This window comes from Hylaeus anthracinus, unplaced genomic scaffold (genome assembly GCF_026225885.1).
Source record: "Hylaeus anthracinus isolate JK02 unplaced genomic scaffold, UHH_iyHylAnth1.0_haploid 12001, whole genome shotgun sequence".
Taxonomy (NCBI): Eukaryota; Metazoa; Arthropoda; class Insecta; order Hymenoptera; family Colletidae; genus Hylaeus; species Hylaeus anthracinus.
The window spans coordinates 1,121,357-1,146,675 of NW_026534348.1; the positions used below are offsets into that span (position 1 = coordinate 1,121,357).

At 39.5% G+C, this 25,319-nt stretch overlaps 1 protein-coding gene across 1 annotated transcript in view; it reads left to right on the plus strand.

The window, feature by feature from the left end:
• The first annotated feature begins 9,208 nt into the window (after positions 1-9,208).
• Positions 9,209-25,319, plus strand: part of LOC128891097 (sodium/hydrogen exchanger 9B2) — a 96,403-nt gene continuing 80,292 nt past the window's right edge. The window contains exon 1 of the mRNA XM_054150300.1: positions 9,209-9,659. Within this exon, the coding sequence (XP_054006275.1) occupies positions 9,634-9,659 (26 nt within the window). The 5' untranslated portion in view covers positions 9,209-9,633. The remainder of the gene's footprint in view (positions 9,660-25,319) is intronic.

A 25,319-nucleotide genomic window follows, 5' to 3' on the forward strand; every position in this document is an offset into this window, starting at 1 on the left:
ACAGAATTAAATACATACGTACATGTAAACACACGTACACAAACACACACGAACACACACATTCAACTATCAATGTTTGGAATGTTGGGATTTGTTTAAATAAATACTTAAAGCATTTAAAGCGTATGTATTGGTACTTCGATTGCAACTCTTGATCCTTTCTCGAACAGGACAATACAACTTCCAGTCTTTTGGTACAAAGCCTGTGACGAGGCAATTTATGTTGTACTGTGTTTCCATTTTTTTATTTGTTAATTTGAAATGGATGTATAATCTTGTCGATTACGATATATTCATTAATTTCTGTTCGAAGAATTTTATTTGATTTCTGTATTAATTTAATTCTACAGTTCTATCGATTGGTTACTTCCGACTCCTTCGACGTAAAAGACAAGACCTTCGAGTTGCCTGTTCTTCAGCATAACAGGTACGTATTCATTTTATTTCATAAGTAGTTGTCCTATTACTCTATTTAATAAAATAGAAACAAATTGTTATCGAGAGTCGTATGAATTTTGAAATTCTTTATATGTAATTTAATAGAAATATATTAAAGACCTTAAACGACAAAAATACTCCTCAAAAAAATCTACTCTTTAATCACAAAAAACAATAGTACTCCCTTAAACATAGTACGCTTAGAAAACGTAAATAAAACACACACGTGCTTACTTCTGTATTCGCACAAGTCTGACACGATGTGAATTTCTTCCCTGGCACACTCTGTATTCGAATATAGAGCACAAGCGCGCGTTCACACACATACGCACACACAGACACACACACACACACCCATACACACACGGCAGTCCCACGTGCCACTTTGGCAGGCCAAGGAGTTGCGGTATATAGCTCACCCAGAAACGATCCTCGAGATTGCTCGTTTTCGAGGAGCCGCGAGGGGACCGGAATTTCCATTACACTAAAACATCGAGTGTCTCCGTGGTTTTCACGGCATCTGGCATCGCCGACGGTGCCAGATCCTCAACAAGAAATGCTCTGCTTCCCTGTGATCGAAACAGAGCGCGTCTTTCGCGAGCGAAACGAAAGGCACTGCCTCGAGGACGGAATCTTCTCCCAAGCCCGTTTTAGCCTACCTTTTACGCGATATACACAGCATTCCAACTTGTCTCGCTGTCGATTTTTACTTGTTATTATGTTCGCGGCTCAGTCTCGCGTAGCGACGAGCACACGGTGCCGTGCCGCATATCGTTATCTGTCACGGCGAACTGCCGTTTTGGGTTCGGTGGAAATGCAATTTTCATGCAGGGAAACGTAATTTTTCTGGGTCATAGTAGTGTATAACACGTTCACTCACACGTCACCCATTGATAAATGAAAGGTCTTTTCATTTAAGAACTAAATAAATTGATTCGAAGAGTGAAGTGTCGAAGAAAATAAATCTGGCAAAGATTCGTGAACTTTAAACAGGTTTAAAATATAAAAGGAACGTCGTGATCGATAAAAACGTTGACCTATTGCTCCAGAACATCGAAAAAGGTTAAAAAGCGTTGGAATAAAACGGAGGAGATGTGCGGTTTAAAAATAAGAAGATAGAGGCAAGAAGGGTGGAAGGCATCGTAAATCAAAATGGTGGAGTAAGTAGGCGTGTATCTCGCGAAAGAAAAAGAATAACGTACGTTCCACAGCCTCTGTATCCATGTTCCTCTTCTACCGTTTCGTTCCTTCGTTTTTCTTGTCCGGTTCAGTTGTTCTTGACACCAGTCGTGGATAAGTTTCGAGGATCTCGTGGTAATTATTGAAAATAAAATATAGTTTCACGTTCGCAATTAAAATTCTAACACATTAAGGCTATAATATTGTTATATCAGAATAATAACAAAAGGACCAGAAATTCAGAAAAATCAGTAATTGAACTACAAACTTGACTGACATTTCGTCAATATTTTGTGAAGACTCCAAATTTAACGAAAGGTCAAAAAGTCTGTGGATAAGTCGAAGGGATTGTGCAGCGGAAAAATAAGAAAATGGAGGCAGGGAAGGGTGGAGTAGGTCGTACGTGAAGATGGTGGAGAAGGTAGGCAGGTTGCTCGTGGAGGAAAAAGAATAACGTATGTTCGCAGCCTCTATCTAGCCGTTCCTCTTCCGTTGCCTCCTCTCCTTCTGCTCGACGTCCTCGTCCTTCCAGTTGGTGGGCTTCGTATTGGCGTTTCGGTGGTCTTCCTTGCGGAGGGTGGCCGAAGCTCGAGCTTTAATGGGGTGCTTCCCGCCTCTTGAGGGCCAAGCCAACGAGATCTGCCGCGGGCTGAAGTATAATTAGTCATGCCATACAGTCCATGGCATAGACCGAGTGTACCGACAGATATATACCGGGTGTATTGCCGCTATAACACCGGTGACTCGAATGTAAATGAGCGCCGCGTGTGGAGCAGAAACGTAGCCGCGTGGGGCCACGTTGCTTTATATCGAGCTTGTCTTAGCAGTCGGCGTTTATTACCTCTCGCAGGATAATTGAATCGGGTCGCGCTTATTTCGGACGGGATCAAACTCACAATGAGCGCACAATGGAATCGCGGTAACACGACCCATTTCGTAGACGTTTGTTGCCGACTGGCGACTAATTTTGTCCTGCCACGAACTTTGTGGAACTGATTGCACAGAAGAAATAATTAACCGAGACGAGTACGGAATAACGACGCAATGGTTTGATTTACTGGTGTCACGGGATAAAATATTTTTAAATTTTCTATGGAGGTATTTCATTTTCCTAGGATTATGCTTACATCTTGAGATTTGTTTTTATTTATTAAAATCTCAACTAATTATATTCTGAATTTAGATTGATTCTGAAATTTCTCATTTATCACATTTCTTAAAGATGTATGATACATGATTACGCGTTAACGCGCTGCAAAGCAAGGCTAGAGAGTTTTGCAAAGAGTGACTAACGTCCTCGTTTGCGCTGATTAATTACTGGATTTAAGTAGCGTTGCAAGATAAAGTACGAATAAACGGGCCGCGTAATGGTTATGGAACGCTATCGATTAGAAATGTCTACCAGTATCGACACACAAATAACCATTATCGGGGAAAAAACCTGCGAATTGCGCCTTGGAATCTACTAGCGGCCTATCGACCGGTTACCATTGCTTATTAAACGTTCGATTTTTCATCAAATTTAATGTTCCCTGAATTTTTAAACTCAATATTTTTGTTTCTCTTGAGAGCTACGCGTGCCACATCCTTTGTTATTTATTTTTCCACAGTGTTGCGTGTTTCGATTCAATTTTTTTGTTGAAATGAAGCGTATCTCGATGGCGTTATGAAAGTCATCGCGTCCCTGCGTCCCTGTTCAACGTTTCGGTTCCGTTGGTAAAAACAATCGGGAAAGCAGTCATGAAAAATAGAGGCGGCTCAAAACAAAATGTTTCCATGAAAGTATTCATTTCGCATACTACCATAGAATCGTGAGGACTGAAGCGTTTGACAGCCGTTTACGAGCAACATACTGCGCGCGCTGCGATAACGCTCAGCTATGGATATCACCGTTTTATGATCGCGTGAGAGGCATTTTTTAAATAAAATCCTTGCGCTTTATGACCGTTAAAGACTGCCTAGTGATTTTTATACGCACGGTTCGTTTGACAGTCCTTTGAATGGAACCCCGCTGCCATGAAATAAAACAACTGACAAATCAAAGAGTCGAGTTCAAAGTTAATTTGCAGAATTTTTAATGGAACGTTTATCGTTCTATCCAGTTGCATCTTAATTATGATTATTCATATCAGGTGTAGAAACTAATAACTTCTAGATCTTCAATTTAATTTCCACTACAGTGGATCTAAATACAAATTTTTTATTTAATTATACTACAATCCGATATACTACAGTCTCGCTTTGCTCACATTTGTTGCGACGCCTGGTCTTGTTGTTTTCCTCTTAGAGCGATTTATACAAGAGGGGGAAATCCCAAGGTGTCGCAATTCCTTCGTTCAATCCGCGCGATCCGTGCGAACAAAGCAGCTCGCAGGCGAACGTCGACGAGGTTCGTTGATCGTGCTTCAGCAGCTTGAATAAACATTTTCCTGGACGTGTTTCATCCCTTTTTTGTGACCCACAGAGAAAGAGAGAGGCTGAGAAGCCGTAATACTTTGCTAAGACCGTACCTTCCCTTTACGATGATGTAAAAACCACCTTTGACACGAACTTTCTACACCGTACGATTACGAGGCAGTAGAATATTGTACTCGAAAGGTCATTTCATTTAAGGTTTCATGAAAACTTAAATGTGACCCTTTCACGACCAGAAGTTGCATGTATCGAGGAACGAGTCAGGAAAGTTGAACTGATTCACGAAAGAATAGATGAGATTTTGAATTTTTTTCAGAGGTAAATAATCAACCCATCAGGAAAATCTTTTATTTTTCACTAGTGGGGATGGGGAACACATTGGCGAAATCTGTTTGTCAGTTTATTCAGGGCTGTTTGACCGTATATCTGTAAATTATGGTTTCCTGTTGGGTCGATTTTGCGATTCAGGTGAATTACGTTCGGTGCATCGATTGTACAGCCAGCCGTTAGCAGCGTAATTTGAAATAATTAGATAATACGTATACGTATCACATATTATGGGGATATTGGATTTACGTTACGAGGGTTTGTGGCTCAAGTGGAATTATTCTTGCAGGACTTGCACAGTATTTTTCACGGAATATAAAAAACTCGAGAGTCTTTGATTTCGTCAATCTTTCAAATTAACTCCTAAAGACTACTTTACATTTTTATTGAATTAAACGTTGAAATGCTTGGCTGGTAGATCAATATCATATCGATACATTTCATGAATCTTTGAGCTGTGTGTAATTTTTACTCGATGTGAACAAGATGGTTGATATCTTTGGGTTAGGGATGAAGGTAAAGAAAATTGATATTGGCATACACTGTTTTTCTACTTTGATAAAGTGGAGCATGTCTACTCTAGTTGTCGCGAGTATCGATCACGGCGTATGGTTCCATTTGTTTCGAAGCTGGGGCAATTTTCTGGATACCAGGAACAATTCCTTAAATAAAATTAAAGCGAGTACGAAATTTCAAATAATTCTTCTCTTTTTATATACATAGAATGTATTTTCTAGGTTGGTTATTTCTATATACGTTTAATATTTGTTAAATTCCCTTGATTTGCTGTTAATGTAACTATTCGTATCTATTTACCTCGAGTTACCCCTGAAAATGGTCCAACAGTTAAAAAAAAAAAACTGCTTCGTTAAATTGTCCGGCAGTATCAGGTTAAAATATAATCTCTCTTTTCCGAGAACGTTAGTTTAATAACGAAACAGGCTCGCTTCCGGTACGCTCTCACGCCCACCAGTGACAATTTAACGAATGGACTCCGAATCGGGAAAATAACTGGATAATCGCAAAGTGGTCGGTGAACGCGAAGGGGGCTCATTTCCAGTGCTTGGCCGATTCGATAAAAGCTGAGAGTATAAACTGCGCCCCTCGTTAGAGCTAACAAAGTAGGATTAACGCGAATGATGGCGCTCCTGGCGTTCCATCGAGCCTGCCTCGTCCACGACGAGAAGCTACGTCCCTCGACTTCCATTCGCCGCTATCCGTATAACCGGACAAACTTCTCAAAATGCTATTTTCAGTCTCGTGGCGTTTTCGTGCCGCTAACTTCGTCTAACGGAGTTCGAGGAGTTCTTGGCCGAGGTAGCCTTTGAGGGACGCTGTTCGCGGCTTGGAGGAATGCTGCTCACGCAGACGTTTCTTCTCCTGTGACGACTTCTTTAATAACAGAGTAACGCACAGAAAAGATCCTAGAAAGGCTGGAGGAAGTTGGTCTTGGTTCGGTGCAGCTTTTTTTTTTGGGAGAGACACCAGTAGAGATTTTTCTCTATCCAGAACATCCAGGTTCTTTGAGATAACTTTTGGAAGGAGTTCTCTTGAAAGAGAAAATTGTTTTTGGGGCCTCGATCAGTGGTGAGCTTGAGGGAATGAAAATTTATCGACTTCCTTGGTTGTTTGCTTTTCAAATAACTTATGTTCTTGACGTAAAAAGGATTATGTTTAGACTTTAATAAAAGATTATATTTTCATCGAAAAATAAAAGAATATTGTAGAATACATGTAGTATAATTATTAAATAAATATTTCAATCCGAATTTGAGTACAAAGTACAAAGTAAGTTATTAATGAAAATCAACGATACAGTACAACTATTTCTGTGACTTTGTAAATTATTTTGTGAAGCCAGCAAGAAAGCTAGCCACGATTGGTTCAACTATTCAATTAACAACCCACTCTGCGAAGTATAATCGTTTCCGTGGTCGATACCAGTAAAACGGAACCACCGACGAGAGAGGAGCAAAAATGTCAATCCGTTCTGTTTCAGACCTGGAATGACGGAAGTTCGATAGCGTTAGATCGACATCGGTACTTCCCCGCAATTTATATCCCGCGAAAATGAAAATTCCCCTTTTCGGTTACATTCTTCCCCTGAAACGTCGGACTGCATCCAACGTTGGGGCGGTTCGACGAGCGTCGATTTTCCAAGCCGTGCACGGGGTGAAAATGAGTGATTACCAAAAATATATCTGGTGGTGGCCGCGTCCACGGAATGGAACGCTTCATTCGTCAAACGGGAACAATATTGTTCTGAATTCGAAGGACTCGCGCGCTCCCCCTTTTCCGCTCCAGATTACAATCTGAAATACGTCCGAGGAAAATTCGGTTGCTCCCTTTCTTTTTTTTACCACGAATTTTGTAAACGTCGCCGATGATCAACGTCGCTTCAACCGAGCGCCTCCGTCTGCTCAAATATTTACATATATAAGTATCGCGCTCACTACTATAAACAGTGTAGGCTAATAAATACATTCTATTTTTAACATTTTCTAAAAAAAAAAAAGAACATCTTTCTGCAATATTTCTACTGTACTGTTATTTAAAATAATACACATTTCACCCTCTGGTTTAGGTTTTCTTTTATATACAAACTTGTAATCTTTTTCACATTTTTTCCCCTAGTCATGTTGTTGATCTTAGCTGCTTGGAAGGAGATCCAATAAGCGCAAAATAACATGATCCCTCCTTTGGAAGAATATGCTCTCTCCCTCCTCTCTTAACCTCATTCTTAGGGAATGCCTCTAGAAGATAGTCGGTTCTCACAATCGATTTTGGTTTACCGCAGAATTCACGAGTCATCAGTGCCGATAAAACTTCCAACGACTTATCTATTTTACGTGGGATCCTCAGTTTCCTTCTTACTTTCTCCTCTCGCTTTTCTTTCTTTTTCTGTTTGTTCCATGCATCTCAGAATAAAATATCTAGGTTGGCTTTACCACGGTGTTCCAGTTTTGCAAAAGTGGCTCATGATTGGACTGCGGATGTTTATGCAAATTCATATCCTCACGATACGAATAAAAAATGTACGAAATATTCTCAAACCTAATATTTCACGTAGTAATAAAAGTCTCTAATCTACCGTTATAAAAATGTATACGTAAAACGGAGAAACACAAGTTGGATGTTTTTTCGTTCACCATACTACCACGCACAGATATCTCATACCTACATATAATAATGGCTCCATACTTACAATTTGGATCCATTCCAGTAATGGCGCCAAAACCACCAAACTTTAATTCTGTCTCAGCTCATTCTAAAAATATACGAAACGAACAATGGAAACGCGAGCATATTCGAGATACATTTTCGTAATCAGCACAGAAAGTGCTTCCCAACAATGTATTAATGCATACACTTCGTTCCTATAGATAGCCCGCAAATAACCACCTCCAAAACTGTCTAGACTGCGCAGCAGTTTCTGCGAAATCCTGGAAACGGGTCTGGCCAAAATGTGCTTCATCACTTTGATTTTTAATGGGAGATAAATGATATATGGAACACTTCCGAATTTTTAATCTTTCTAATCTAAAAATGTTAAGGCTCTTTTGCTAATTCAATGATCTATTTGAATGTTCATCGTTTTTTTGAATTGCATCAAAATTATGGTCACTATTATTTACTTTTTACGTGTTATTAAGAAACAATAGCCCCTTTCGGAAAACGCTTTATACGTCTAATCCCCAATAATGTTCACTAATGTTTCGTCTCACGTGCATTCACCTCTACGAAGGATTTATTTCCTCGTCTGTTTCCTGTTCCTTCTCTTCCAGGAGACCGAGTATCTCAGCGGTGCATCTTCCCCGACTGACATCACCTTGGACTATCTCGCCGTCGTATCACAGGAGGGTATCGATGGAATTTCACCAACATCGCCGCGAATCTTATCGGTTTTCCTGGCCGTTGCCAGCGGCGCGATTTCCAGAAATTCCCGTAGAATGTAGAATGGCCTGCGTCTTCGGCGTTCCTGCACCTGTTGAATTAGGACATCGATCGGCGGCTCCTTACGACCAGATGAATGCCATTCGAGGGAAGGTGGGTCGTCTTGCTTCGACTCGGAGCTACTGAATAAAGTGATAAATTTAACAGAACACGAACTTCTCGACAGTTTTATCTGGTTCTTGCGTCGCCGAGACAATGGAAGTTAATGGTAACGCGATTGGAACGCGGTGGGTTAATCGCGGAGCGATGGTTGAGGGAATCTTCGCGACCTATTTCGATAATTAGTAAATGGAACAACGAATTTGTGTGAAGATGGAAATGATTGATTGTGCCTGGCTGTCGAGTCGAGGAATTTGTGTTGGTTAGGATATTTTAGACATTTTGGTTTCAATCATTTGTTCGATCGGAGGACACAGGAACATATTACAATTTCAAGATTATAGAGCCCAGATGATTGCAATAACTTATATTAGATTTATGGCATTCTTGGGTAACAGCTATTTTTATCATTTTTGTTATCAATTATATGCTGTCCAACATCAAGGAACAAATGGCTACAAAAGAACGTGAGCGGGGAATGGTGATCAAGATCTATGGCGTATGAAAAATATCAACGAAATCTGTGCCAATTATTTAAACGAACCATGTTAAGAGAAAAGCCGGTTTGAAAATTTCGACCTTGTCCATTGTGCATACGGGATCAAAGGCCTTCTAGGGCGCACATTTTCGCGGTCGGTCGAATTCGCTTGAAAAAATGAACGGAGACGAATACGTGGCAATACTTTCCAACACATTGCTGTAATATTATTTTAATTGAAGGAAAATAATATTTCATATTTAATTACAGACAATTACAGACGATTTATATTTAAACATTTGCGCGATTACAGCTTCGTCCCATTCAGATCAGAAAGGTAAAAAAATATATTCGCGGTTGAAAGTTCACAGGTAAACATGTCATGCGTATCGATTGTGTCTCGTTTGTGCGTCGCTCAAGTCGTATGGTTGTTAACACGAAGAAATATTTCATTGGCCGCGGGAATCGATATAACGTAACGCCATGGCATAAGCGGGAACGGTGTACGCGGGTGCGAGGCGCGCGTCAGTGTAAATCGTGACAGCATGTCGATCGGTGTCGTTTTGTTGCCCGAGCCTCTGGAAATAAGTATTTGATTCCACTTTCGTGTTCCACGCGGTCGAAATAATGCGTCACGGTTTCTGTGTTCAGATCTCGGTACTCAAGTGCAGCAGATTCGTCAGAAAGCGTGGAAATCACGGATCCAGTGCGTGCGTCTCCGCGAGACGAACTGAAAGGAGGTTATGGTCTACCTTTGGATAGCGGAGGAGTGAGTACTCGACGCCTTTCATCGACGATTTTCTTTTCTTTTGCTTGATTCAACCGACTCTTGACGAAATATTCCGTCAAACGTTTATTTTGCATATCATTCGTTCTGTTACTAATGGTATACGTTTTGTTGCGATTGCGAACCTGTTATGAAATAAGGAAAACAAGTGTTTGTTTTGTATTTTCTGTCGTGTTTTATTCGGCACCCGAAATTTCTACGTTTGTGAATTGAATGTTTTAAGTTTTTTTGGGGGGGGGGGAAGGGGGGGAGGGAGGGCGCGATGGTCGCGGCGCTGAATTTCAAATCGTTCGCAGCGACCGCTAGTGAAATTGAACTCTATGAATATTTGACGCGTTCTTTAGCCCTAACTGTGCTTCGATTTTCCCATGTATGTACACGAAGTTTCTATTCTTTTCAATGTCAATCAATCAAAGAACCGTAAGAATAGGCGTATAATTTACATAATACGTGAAACTATACGACAGCTATATTTGGTAGTATAATTTTATGAATGTTATTAGCGTTATTTTATGATGTTGCAAAATAGTTTCTAAAAATATTCTGCGACATTGCGTATTGAAATAGGTTCGTTATTTCTTGAGAAGATTCCAAGTGAAATATTTGTTGGGAAAGTTGTTTGTTGTTTGAAAGCTATACTTTCATTTTCGGTAAGTTCAGGTGATACGAATGTAAAAGAAAATTTCTTCGAAAGCCTTTCGATTGGTTCCGCACGTTCTTAATCCATTACCGGGTGATCCGAGCAGAATTTCCGAATGTAGTTGTCGAATCTGGTCCACGTGCTTGGATCGTGGTATACCTATGCAGCATGAGCTCGCTATTCCAATCGCATCACGTCTCCAGTTCCCGAAACGATACTCCAAGTTCGTGTTATACCGACAAGCCACTTTGCTTTCAATAAATTCGGCTCGCTACGAGCCTTGGTACACATCGATGTAACACGATCTTAGTGCGCGTGGGTCTAATTATACACTTTGTACTATGCTTTATCCGATACTTTCCGTACACGTGTACTTCATTTCTCTATTCGTATGCGTTTGGTGCGAAACTTTATTAAAGTCTAAACTAAAGTTGAAATTTGCAATTAATGCCCATTTCATGTGAAACAGATCCTCGCAAATGATTTTTTATCTCCGCAACTATCAGTTCCCGTGACTTTTTTTTTTTATATATCGTTTTCATCAAGAATGATAGTCAAATTCAATTTTTCTCCGAGCATCTAAATACAGTCCGTCGAGAACCATGCGATATTTGCAAGCAAATTTACGCGGAGTCAGGCACTTGACTAAAGTTCTATTCACCAGCGAACGTACAACAGACATCGTTGTTATACTGAGAGCATAATGGAAGAGAGGCCACGACCTTCGGACTAACTTGGTTATTAGACGGAAAATCAATTAGAAATTAGTTATCAATCAACAGTCAAGTGGGAACACTAGGGGCATTTTGGTCTGCGATCTCTTAAGCAATCAGTCTTCCGGTCAATGTTTTGAGAGCTGAGGATTCCAAGATTGAATCACAAGTAATTGGGTTCCATCACGTTTCTGTGAATTGATACTTAGAATGGGATATATATAAAGGTTTTTTTTAACTTTGTAAGCTTATATGACACCAAGTGCAAGATTAAAACATGTTTAAATTTGTAATTGCAACCTCTTTAATTTCTGTATATTAACAGATCGATACAATATAATTTCGAATACACTTTTCAATGAAATTTAGTTGAATAGAATTTTGTTGGTGGATGGATGTTTATCGAAGGCATTAGAAGGTTTACGTTTCTAATACCCTTTGTACGTGCTCGATAATGACTCCGACTAGCTCTATTGTTTTGTGATTTCCATCGTGTGGTCGTTTCGTGGTTCATGCCTCTGGAAACGCAGCGCCCGGAAATTGTCTCTTTCAGAGTACAGACCCATCCTCGTATTACACTCTAACAGGCTATATACACCACGACGGTCATTTAAATAGTGATTCCGCGCGGGACACTGAAAGCAATCGAATTCCTCCCTAAAGGATGCCAATGACGCGTCCCTGGGTTTCCTCTTTCGAGCGAGCCAGCAATCTCACAGCAGTGGTTTAAATTTTGTTATATAAATTCTAGCTACGCGTACAAATATTCATAAAAATGATTATTTTGATCTAGTAAGTTCACGTACTAGATATAAGCAAACAAAAAGATTAAATACAAAGCGTACAAATTAATTACAATCCACCGTGAGTAAATTATGAATAACTACCCAAATTCGTGTAATAATATTCGATAACGATTTAAGGATCCCGATGCAATTGTCCAGGGATCGAAACGTGAGTGAAACGATATTTAACTGACGTCGACGACAATACTGGTTGAAGATAACTTTGTAACCTTGATTAAATTATCATGGAAACTAGGGGCACAATGGTACCGGTGTCCACCGTGAACAATTGGCCTGCATTAACCGTTCAGATTGCGTTCCGAATTTGCGAGTCAAGAAGTCCGGAATTGGAGTCGATTTGGCGGCGATTCAGTCCACCGGGGCGTCGAAATCGATAATTGTTTGGCAGTCATGTATCGCGCCGTTTTAAAATTCGATTTCCACGAATTTACGGGTTATCGATTGTGTATTGCGCGGATTTTCCGTTTAATCGGGTAAACGAATGCGAATGCAGTGGAACGATACGGAGCATTTTTAGTTTGGACAGGCGAATTCTCTGAAGCAATTACAGGGTGTTCATCGGAAACAATACTATCGTTGCGAATTTGTAAAAGGGGAACGAGCTTTTTTCCAGTTTATCGGTGTCAACGATGAAAGTTGTGCGGGAGACTGGTTGTCAAAAGTGGCAAAGTTCGATACCCATTTCTTTTGCTTCCAATATACACAGTAAAATTGTCACAAAAATGTTTTTAGTAAAATTCGATATCGTAGTTGCTTTCTACATTTTTATTTCACAAATATCCACCAAAGCGAAACGCAGCTGTTCCATTAAAGAATTTGAAAATGAGCAAACAATTAAGAAACTAATTAATGCACTTCACGGCAGTGTTGGCACCGTGCACAAAGACATAACGAGTAACTTAACGTTATGAAGTTAGACGATTCTGTTTACTGTGCGATGTGCAGAGCTTTACGTACAGCTTATGTAATAATACGCAAAATTTTACCGAGTGATATTGCATCTCCAAAGTTACTAGGAGAAACTGCTAACTTCCTTTGGAAGGACGAGAGATTTTCTCAAGCTTCGTAGAGACTACAAATTACTCGCCAAATTACTCCGAAAGATACATACGTCTTCGAGCCATCTTTCGTATTTCTATGTTGTATTTTAGGCACTTGCAAATTCTACATAATTTTTGAACCATCAAAATGTTGGATAATTTTATCTGTACATTCGTCTTACTTATTTGTCAATTTTATTCACCAAGCAAAGACAGGAAAGAAACACAGATTCGAACAGTTTCACTGGTGTTCAATTGTGCTTCGTACAACTAAGAATTCATCAGTGCATTAGCGTAACAAAGTGTGACGCGAAACGATCGCGTAAACCACGGCGTTCCAAGCATGGAATTCCAGAGAATTCGGACCTAGAGCGTCGATATTGGCAGAGACCAAGGGCGCTCAGAGACACAGACGAGGTAGCTAGGAGGGTAGCTAGCCATTTGTCACCCTAATGCCCGACGAGGAGGGGTTGAGTTGGATTCTGTCGCAAGGGCATTTGAATCGGATATATCCGTGTTTCCGATATGGGTCTATGGGTATTCGTGACGTGGTGAGTTCTCACCTCGCGTGTACATTCCTCAGCTATCCTGATAGAACAGGGCCACCAGGGTCTTACGGATGAAGAATATCCGGTGAAATATCATGGAGAATCATCAACTACGACGCAAGCCCTCTCCAGGGTTAAAAATTGAATTTCGTATTAGGATTGGAACCTTTGACTTCGACCCTTCTTTCAGAGGAAGGAAACGCTGGTGAATCGATCAAATTCGCCTTGGGGACGATCAGGCTTTCTTCTGGCCAATAAGTTAACTAGATTTTATAGATTTGCATATTAATAATAATTCGGTAATATTCTCTATTTTGTTGTCGCAACAGTCGTGTTCTCCGGTTTCACTTGTCAGTGATGTTTCTGTTCGAGTGGATGTGAAAATTCCATTGACGTTTGAGTGACGGAAGAATTGATCGTGTTGAATACAAATTCTCTTTTTCTAAACGTTTATGAGTAGCATCGTGTCGATGAACGCGTAGCAATCCATTCAAAGAATGTTCTGGACCGTGAAATGTTCGTTTCGCATTGAGAGATGTCGTTTGATGTAGCAAGTCATTACGGTATTCAAATTCTTTAATAAAACAGCCAGTAATCTAAGTTCCAGTATAACTGGAACTTTTTCCTTCTAATATTGACTTCCTAACTCGATGACCGTAAATTTTCTTTCGGTTTCTCGATGAAAACTCGTTAAATTTCTTTTTCAGACGGACGCAAAATCTGATTACATTCTAACGAACTGTATTCGCGCGTGGAGTCTTCTTAGTTTTTCTCTTTGGAGCATTTAATCTTGAAGACGTGCAATATCTAGTTCTTACTACAAACTCAATTTTTTTACAGAGCATCACAAAGATCAAAATGTTAAAAATTCATCTAAGTAAGTATTTCTTTAACAAAAATGTTCAGGGTAGTTTCACATTATGTATACAAGATTGTATTAAATTAACACTTTTACGATTTAGAAATGTTTAAAATTAAATTTGCTGGAAATATTCTAGAGACAAGTAACAAGAATATCGAGTCTATTTTTTGACCATAAAAAGAAAAAAGTGCACCCCTAAAATTTCAAACTCAGCTTCCCATTTAAGTTAACAGAAGCTCGGCTATCTCTGTCTCATTTCCACGAAACCAGTTTTCCTGGAATTTTTAGGTCCGTATCATTCGCATGTTCTTTCCCCTGGACCTCATAAACAGATCGTTTTAATTATGCCTAGAAATATCTGGTGTTCGCAGTTGGGTCTCGAATTAATTATCTAAATTCTCCATAAAGTAGCCTTGTTAACCCTCGTTTCAAGCCTGCCATACTGTACAATGTGCATGCTTTTCATTCGCGCAACAAAAAGTTACAAAAACAAAACAGAAATATATAAAAGTATAAGGAAACATATTAATAAAAATGAAATATAAAAAATCGAGGAACATTGCTGAAATTATTAAAATTTCCATATACATTGCACTCATTCCTTTCAGTTACATTTACCGAGACTCAAATAACTCGAGCCAAGCGAAGAAATATTTGTTCACCTCGAGAGAAAAATTCATTCGCTTTCCTCGCGAATGTTATTCGTATCCGAGAGAAAGGAGAATCGTCTACGTATCGTTAGCAAGATTCCGTGAAACGGGTCCTCCCCTCTGTCCAGAACAGTTCCCTCACATTTTCTCCGCACGAGTCCAAGTTTCCCTCGTGTGCGTGGGATTCCTCTCCCTTTAACCGTGTTTCCACTTTAAAGTGGACACTTGTGCTCCCTCTGCGACGACACGGATATCGGAAACTTATCCGGGGACTTCGGCTGGCGCATGTTTCGCGGAATAAAATCAAAGGGAAGCATACTTCGCGATACGAACTTGGAAGTTTAATTAACTGACGAGTCCCATCCCATTTCGCACTTTCGTTGAGTTTAACGAACCATGACTCCCAAGTTTTGAGACGGTTTCGCTGTGCCGAGTTTTCAAAGACGTTTGAACCCAAACATATTTGCGTGGGACGTGAAGTTTATGGGGATTCAGAGAAAGGGATTAGGATGAACATTGCGGTTGAAAAATATCGAGTCACCAGCGCAAAATATGTCTACTTTCATTATGTTAAACTCGCGATATCTGCGTCTGAGGTAAAAGTATTTCCACCGACACCGGATGATTGAAACGTTATTCCATTCTTGTATTTCTGCAATAACCGCATTTTGCTCATAACAGGGAAGGGAATGCGTTGGCCCAGTCCCGTGCAAACGGTACACGGAAAATTGCTGGCTGGTTGAATAAACCGGAAAGGATTTCGAAGCCTGTGCTCGGAATATATTTTATATCTTGAAAGAGAACCGTGAAAAATATTTAAATGAGAGCCTTGACTCGCGATAAATCTCGCGCGGTAAGATGGAGCTGCATAGAAGCGCGAACGCTTTTTTCCCTCTGTGCTATTCTTCGCTCGCCTAATATAAATTTCAAACTGATTTCTTTTCGACGGTGCGCCAGTAGGAGACGTTTTAATGTATGCAGTCAATTACGTCGGGACCAGCGAAGATAAGAGATCGTTGGCTAGTTTGCTAAAAGTAATTGGGAATGTTTCACTGTCTCCAGTGGAATTATATTGTGTTTATAAAAATACTATTTCAATCAGCCTGGTTTCGTAACGAAGAGGCTCACAAAAATATTTGTTTCATAATCTTTAATTTGAATAGGACCAAAAGAAATAGTCTACCATCAGCTCGCAATAAATATTTTGCATTCAATATTTTCCAATACGTTATTTCCTCGTAGATCTCGAGCCGCCTAAGAAATATAGTTGTACATTTTTTTAACCCGATACACTCTGCGTTAGTTTTCCCCTCTAGTTTTCAGTTACTTTATACTGTGAAAAATACCCTTCGCGAGAAATTAAGTTAAGCGGAAAGAGCGAAGTTAAGCTGCGCTTAAAAATTTAAATTACAAATTTCACTCGCCCTGTGCTTGGAATTTTACGTAAACTCGATTTGCGTAAGAACGCTTGACGCGCGCAAACATAAAAAACCCACGAAGAAATACCATGTATTTAAGCATCGAGTAATTATGCAGCCTGTTAATGGATGTTTTCAGAGACTCGCGATTGTAGGTGCTCTATCGCCGATTAAGGAGATGTTATGCTAAATTCGGATGGAAAGAGCGATTTTCTTTTTCTTTTTTAGAATTTTCTTAAAATACGTTATCCGAAAGTCTAATATGTATTAAACCGAAAGTTTTATATGTATATTTAATATGTTATTTTTATTCTGTTGTAATTTTTTCTTTGTAAAAAGGGAAAATAGAAAGGCTTCAATTTTTGCTGTAAAATAACAGAATTGATTCACGGCTCGATGGTTTGCAGGCTTGGGGCTGATCGTGCCGTGTTTAAAATTTCTGATGAAATATATCATTCGGTTGGCTTGAAGCAGTGAGATACGCGCTGAACGCTCCGCGGAATTTTATCAACTCCGCGAGCGGAGGACAGCGAGAGTTTGCTTGCTTGTAATGATTTAGTGGATAGTATTCAATAATACTACAACCGTAACTTGATACGTTACGTGAGCGAGAAATCGTTTAGAACATTTTGAATAAATTTCGAGACCGGGCGAAATTGTACTCGGCTCCTGAAATCAATTTATGTTTCGCGTGACGAGCGTTTCAGTTTAATACATTCATTATAAAAGTGAACTCGTTCAAGCTAGAATATAGTACATGCTAAAATGAGTTCGAGTGGAAAGGGCGCAATTTAACAAGGAACATCGCCCACTTGATATTTTTGGATTTTGGCTCGCTGATGAATTGTTCAAAGGGGTTGAAACTGCCCTTGAAGTTGTACGAAATCATATATATTTATTTAAAGAATTTTAATATTAATGGAGACAGCAAAGAATAGTATGACTTTTTATGTGCCCACACAAGATTCGAATAAAATTTTTACTATGTTATGGGTGGTATCATTGTAGTCAACGAGATCGTATTTTTATGAATGTTTGATTGGTTTCAGTGGCACCACCTGTGACGCAGTGAAATTTTTATTCGGACTTGGTCGTTGCTCGTCGCAACCGAGCCTCTTTGTTATTTAGCGTTTTGTTCTATCTCTGCTAGTTTTTTTTTTATATTTGAACTAGATATTTCAGCAATAATATAATATAAAATAACAACAACAAAACGTTACAGTATGTTTTCTTTTAGAAATTCCGTATCTGAATCGGTATAAATATGGATTTGCATAAACAACCGCAGTTTAAATATTGCATTTCATCGAACGAAAGTTTCGTTAACGATAAAACACGGCAAACCAATGAAGCGAAATATCTTTACCTATCCGTATCTTCGCTTTAAAATTGTGCAGTGGTATTTTCATATCATCCGTTGCATGTTTGGAATGAGAAGTGGCAGTTCGATCAGCTTTAAAAAGCAATCATTTTTGTAAATAAATATTCATAACCGGGTGAAATAAAGTGGTCGATTGGTAAGTTTCAATCTATGGCCATGTGATATCGGCTTTTCCCCGAAATCTGATAAAACGTTACCGCTTCGCAGTTGCACCGTTCACAGGCTATTATCGATAATTTCCGCGGGGTAAAAAATTCGGAATTTCTCGTGATTAATTGCTACACGGTAACGAGACTCTGGTTACTACTTAGAAGAACGGATGAAAACAACGTAACGTGGGTTTTTATTTGTATTTTAGAACGATGAATCAACAATCTCGATTGTAGGGACATATATCTCATCATGATATCTTACCAAGAGATTAAAATTAAGAAGGAAATTACGTTGATTGGTTTGTAGAGAAAATTAATATGAACATAGGTGAAATTTAATGTAAATTAAATTTAATATAATTTTACTATAAATTAGAAAGTGCTGTTCAAATACATTACATAATGTATTTTAGTTCTCTGTTAAGGACCTAATACGAGAGGTCGCCTCGTCTAAATGAATTTCACCCGAGCATGTTCCGAAAATACCATTTTTATGTCCGAATGCACTTAAGGATCCACTGAATGGAACTGCATTTTGTGTTTTTCTCCGTCTGTAGACTTCAGTGCTTCTGGCATGAGCCCTTGTTATAAAAATACATGCAATACTAGAATACTTCTCATACTTTCGAATGTTGTCTTTGAATGTCTTCGAGTTATACAAGAATTCGTGAAAATCATTGAGGTCGTGTTTACGTTTCAGACAATAAACCCGAAAGGACCGCATACAGACCGTATTCACGGGACAGAATGCACTCTCGACCTACAACGAACGATCACCAGTTCGAATTGATAATCGCTAGCCGCAATTATTGAGTATCGGCTTTAATTATTAATAGTAACGAAAACAAATTATACGCACGGTTGAGCATCAAATTCGCAATCAGTGCAGTTCCCACAAATTGTGGCGATGAAATCGCTCGATCACAGCCCTGGGATCTCGTTTCGTATAAATTTCCTATTCGTCATCCCCCCCCCCCCCACGCTCGTGCGGCCTCCTCAAAGGAATTGAACGAAAATTCCGCTGATACGCGAGAAACCACAGATTGCAAAATTTTTGTTCCTACTCCTTGTTATCTCGAGAAAGACACGAAAAATTGCACATTAGGGGGAGTAAGCTCGCTATTCATCCTCGTTTCTCGTTCCTCGTTGAGCTCGTGCCGCATCAGAAACGGCGTATCAATGATTTATCTCTAACCTATTTGAAGTTTACAATCATAGCGGCATGTTGCACTTTAATTCGAGTATGTTATCAGATGAAACGTTAGCGACGCATGTGAAACCATACAATTCGATATTTTGTATATTGTATCCGCAGTCCATTCCATAATATTGAAATTGAAGTTCCCCGTGGCCTGGGATCGCGATGGGAACGAAATGAAAAATAGCTTTAACGCGGTTGGATATTTTCCGCATTCCGTGGTTTTTCACGCATCTACAAAAATATATGAATAATTCCCGCTAGAATTTTAATTCATCGTAAGTGGACTGAATTTCAAAAGAGTATCGATGAAAATACAATTTGCCAATGTTCCGTGTCTTTTTAATTTGTATCGAGCAATTTACGTGTAATTTCAACAAAGGAACAGACTCTCGAACAGAGGGCCGAGTAAATATTAGTACAATTAAACAAACAGTGAAATCAATTTTTTTAGTACCGTAATCAAAGTGAAATGGACGAGACACAAATTTCATAAGAAATTCTGTTCGTTCAATATTTACTTACATCCTATTCTTTAAACTGACGTTATATTCGATTCTGTATTTTAAATCCCGATAAAAAATGATGGCAGTTTATAGGAAGTTTCCTCATCGAAACTCAGAAATTATTAGAACATTTCGTTGTGTAATTATTCATTGTGGCCTTAGCTCCGTCCCGGCGTAAATTTCAATGAAAGTGCGTGGAAGATTATCCGAAAATTAAAATTAATGGTCGGTATTTTGCATTTTCATGCCGATGCCGGTGTGAAAATTTACCCGCAGGAGAAGCGAACGCGAAGGTAGCTTTCAAAGGTTTATCAATTTTTTGCGTCGGACGTTCTACACGGTAACACTTTTTGCGGGCGTGAACGTTTTTTGAACATATTGCTACAGCCGTTTAGGGTTACCATCAATTTATAATGTCTGAATAAATTAAGGATGAACGTGCATCACGATCAAGTTCGAATAAAATATTGTAACTGTATTCATTTTTAGAGTAATCGTAACAGTTTTGTTAATTCGAAAAATAAACAATTTTGCATGTTCTTCAGGTTTGTTTTTACGTAAAAAATATCTACAAATGTCTACAGTATAATTTTAACGAAAAAAATATTGATCACACAGATACCTGTAATTTATATTTGACACAGAATGATTTTCTCAAACTGTAAAATTAGTTACGCCACTTAACACAATACAAAATTAGCACAAATTCAAACTCGACAAAATGATCGTAACAATGTTGCCGTTCAATTACGTCATTTGACACGAGCATGAAACGAGTGTGATTTTAGGCTTAGAGATTTTCACGAATCGCACTGATCACATCCGTCGAAGTGGGAAAGGAATTCGTGCTGGAACGATGATTTGTTCGCGTCAGAGATTTCGTACGATCCTTACTGCGTTCGCAAGTAGCCTCCGTCAGTGTCAATTAGCCGTCATTATCGTGGCTTGAGCGTAACTCGCAGGAAGGAGAGAACTCGAGACACGCATCGACGAAGGAAGGAAGGAATGACGTTCGAGCCAAGTGTAACCGAGATTCTCCTCATCGCGAACATCTCTGGCTGCTATCATAAGAAGGTCGTCGCATAAAATCTGAAAATTATTGAACGACCATCATTTGTTTTCGATCCTCCGACGCAAAATATCGATTTGCCAATGGAATTGAAGAATTAAAATTCTTTGTCAAATTTGAAATATGAAAAATAACGAAATAGTACGTAACAGATACAAGTAACTGTTATTTAATAGTAATATCAACGAAATATCGAAGAGGAGTAATGTTCTCCGCCTCTCTGCTTTCGAAAGGCGAAGATAATTATAGGGAATTGGAGAGATCATATTCCGCGTGGAATAGCCGATTTCAAAATATTTCAATTAACGTATCACGGAGTTGAAATTGTTGGCCAAAGGGGTTGTCAGTGATACTAACGCGGCACTGAAACCGCGTGATAATTCACCTGTGGATATTTTGGACTTCATGCGTTGTAATTGAAACATATGCGCCGTGTATACGTGGTTTTCATATACATCGTTCCGTACAATGTCGAGGAAATTATTATCTAGCAGCTGCAACGCTGCAATAAGTCACAAACGAAATTTGAAATTCGACAACCAGATTTGAATAGTTATTGACTACAAAACTGGTTCATACAGTATGTCTGTCATCCTCAAAAATTGGATCGTTGCGATGCTACTTTTGAAATGATTAGAGATACAAGTACATTTTTTTTGTTGAAAGAATTACTTTTGAACTGTTTCGTTTAAAATAACGTATTTGTGATTCTTTCCCTCATTCTAGGACGATAAATAGATTGAACTTTTATAAAACAAGTCTATAGTAGGTAACCTACACGGCTGCAAAGTGTACCTCTCCATTCTTAAAGTGTTTCAAGTAACTACTTATCTGAAGAAAGAAGAAGGAGTAGAAGGAAATGCGCGAGTCGGAGAAAGTATGCGCGAGTTTCTTAGCTCGCCATAACTTTTCGCTTAAGGGGTGTACAAACGAGTTTTCCATTTAATGAATTCTTCGTTAATTGCGCCACGCATTTTGTATGCACGTTTAAGTGGAAGAATATTCTGAAAAAATTTACAGCTATACCGACGCTATACCGAAGTTAAAATTACGTGTCGTAGGACATCCTTGGTCCCATTTCCTGAATAAGTTTAACCATGTTGAAAACAGCTGCGTTGATTAAAAAATTTCTACGTAAACGGAAACGCCTCGAATTCCTTCCGTGATTGAATTCACTGTTAATTCGAGTTACTGTCTCACATTTAGTTACTGCATAGTGACATTAACGTGGAATTACTTTTCTGTACCGCGTTCGCTGGAATTGAATGCTTGAAACATGTTTAAAATGGGTTGTCGTCGCGCGAAACAGGAATTTTTGGAGTTTTCCAATTCTTAGTTATAATACAATTAGTATACTAGAATCTCTTATAAAAAAAATGTCGTACATTTTTGTCAACATCGTATAGATTGCTATTTACAGAAATAGTACAGAATAGATTGCTATTCGCAATTGATGATGCGTGTACAGAATATTATCGCCAAACAACGATGTACGTAATTGTTCTAAAACAATGAACAGAGCGCGTGACTGCTCGTGACTACTTGTGATGATTACTCGTTAGACCACCTGTCAAAATTACAAGTTCAAACGGTAAGGGATTCTAACTCGATCTAAGAGAAGCTGGAGTACCGATTCTATCACGTAGCGATAGTTTTTCTAATTTTCATGGTTCTTCCATTCCGCGTTAATTTTGTTCGCAAATGCGTTTCCACGCACGCAATTGCGTCACGAAATGAGGAAGAAATCCACTTAATCATGTACCCATACAATATTCTATTAAAATTCAAACAAAGTTTGAATATTGAAATAGCGAAAAATTCGACTATTAGTTTTCCAAGCTCTCCCCTTTCTCTCAGCTTTCTAATATTTCGGGCGTCGAGCGCAAACTTCTCGCTCCTTTTTCTTTTTTCTTTTTTCTTTTCTAGTACGCTTCTATTTGCCCGCCACTCGAAGCCCCGCGCTTGGGCAAACAAATCGCTGGCATATTTTTACGTCGCATTATCGCGAGAAAAATATAGGTTATTACCGCAAGAAACGCGTTAGCCGTGGCCGTGTTGTTCGGATTTGCCCGAGTGAAAAACAGTTCCCGACGGGGCAATTTTCGTAGCCGCGATAATGAGAGGTAATAATTGGTAGTAGTCGTTAGCGGAAGTCTGCGACAGAACGATCGCGAGGAGGAATAATTCTCTGTCGTGATTATTGGTGGGCCGCAGCAATGCGGTGTAACAATTTCGCTCGTTAAATTGTTCGTTTCATTGCGAGAACGTCGAACAGAGATTAACGGCAATGATAGACGACGGAGGACTACGTTTCTCGTTTTATTTCATTTTTCCGGTCCATTTTTCATTATTCCGTACTAATGTTTTATTCAACATTTATTAAAATTAAAGAAAATCGAAAACTTTCAAACAGAAGCAATTGAAGCTTCGTAATTTCCTAAAACAAATTTACATTTTTATGGAACGTCGTACAGCGAGTGACGCGACTGAGAACGAGGTGATTCTACATGCAAAAATAAATCGAAAAAGGTAGAAGAGAATTTTGTTGTGCGAGGCTTCTTTTTCGTGAAAATAAATTTTAAATATTCGTGGAATATACGTTCGCCTGGCAGTGTTTCGCCGTCACGGAATGTCTATATTTATGAATATTGACACTGTGTAGAATATAAATTCGAGCAGGGACATTTCTCCACAAAAAGATCCATAGAGGCGAATTCAAGGTAGTTGCACCTGTAGCCAATGAAGCTTCAAAATTGTTTCCTCGTAAAAGCCTTTAACGTTAATTCCATTCTGCTTAACATTTATTCTATGAATTTAACATTCACGTTATTGGTCTAAACTACATTTTCGTACGATAAAGAGCAAAAACGAGAGATCTAACCCTACCCTACCCAATAGTCCAATACTTTTCATATTTTCAATTCGGTTAAATCATCAATTCCCCTCGTTATTTTGCCCGGAAATTCGCCCTCGCGCATTGCATCACACGAGCGACACTGACAGGAACCAGAACTTTTTAAGATGACGGAAATCGATAGGGTCGCGTGCGTCGTAACGTTCACCCCCCTCAGCCATAAATTCCGAGGCACTCTATTTGTTGCACTCGTCTCGCAGTTTCCGCGAAAATTTATCGCGCGCGATCTCCTCGCGGCCGCATTTATGAATAACGCAGTGTAAATTGCGCCCAACGTTTCGCGCGCGTAACACCAACACGCCGGCAAGCGTACATTTCCACGCGGATCCGTGAATTATTGTGCGAGCTGCATTAAAGATTACTTTATCGAGAACTCTTGAGTGAACGTACGGTCCTCGCCGGGCGAAGGCTTGCGGGAAAGTTTTATACTATAAATAATAACTTCTCTAATAACCAGGGAATTTACGAGCTGGAGTGGGGAGGGTGGATCTGACGAACGCAGAGTCCACCAACGACTTTCATTCCCCTTCGGCCACTCTTGGAAAAGTGCTAACAACGGAAAATGCCGTCTGTCGGATTTCGAAAATCGTAAACTACGGTCTAGGTGCCGGCGACGGTGGAGTCGCCGGGTTCTCGGTGAATTTTTGTAAAAATTCCACCACTCGCAGCACGCGAACCGTCAGCTGGAGGTAGAACGCGAGGCATCGTACATTTCCCCGTCGAAAGAAACGACACGGTAACGGCGTAGTCGCGTAAAGGTAAAAATAACTTGGCGTGCTTAAGGCAAGGAAGACGTTAAGGAAGTTTCTAGAGCTTTAAACGTCCTGCCTCGTTCCCCAAAAGGGGTGAAAATATATTCTGGTCTTTATTCGAAACGAAATTGACGAGTGCTTCTTCCGTGCCTTCTATTTCTCAAATAGGCCGTACGTCTTTTTATGTGTAACAGAGATGTTGGGTATATTGTTGGTTCGCACAGGTATACGCATTCATAATTTTTCTCGTCACTTGAAAACTTTCCTTCAGAGTTTCTCCGAACGTTGCAACAGATTCGCGACCATCTCTGCCACTAGATAATTGCTCGCCCAACCAGAACTGAATCGCACGTGTTGTTTTTTATCCCGTGATTAAGCTGAACAAGAGCTTCACCACCTCTCATCCTCTCTGCCTAATCATCTTGTCTGTTGAATAATTACAGAGCGCAACAGCTGCAACGTTAAATATCTAACAGTGCCTTTGGAGCCGCGCGAAGGTACCAACGCTACAATACTCGAAATTATCGCTAGGAATATTGCGAAACTAATTAAACGGTAGCTACGTGGATAACGTAAAATAATTTAAGCGAAAGCTCGCCCTGGCCAGCGGCGATAAATAATCGAAATGCGGATATACTGTTCGCGGATATGTAACTTTTTCGAAGAGTTAACAAAAAAAAATATGGTACGCCGAGAGAAAATTTAATTAACCTGCGGCTGTGCGCGGAAGATGAGCCGCTTAACGTTGAACCTTTTATATCTCTTAAATTTCGGGCAAACGGTTGGTCGTGTCCACGACGAAATGTCGCATACCATTTTCGTTCCCTTCATTGTTCTTGTTTAAACGCTTACATGCCTCGTATATTGATACAGTTTTCCGTTTAATTATAAAAATACATTCCACGCGGTAGAATGTAGTACATTTCATGCGTTACATTTTCTACCACTTTTTCTTGAGATATATTCACATCGGTGAGAAACTTCCGCGATATT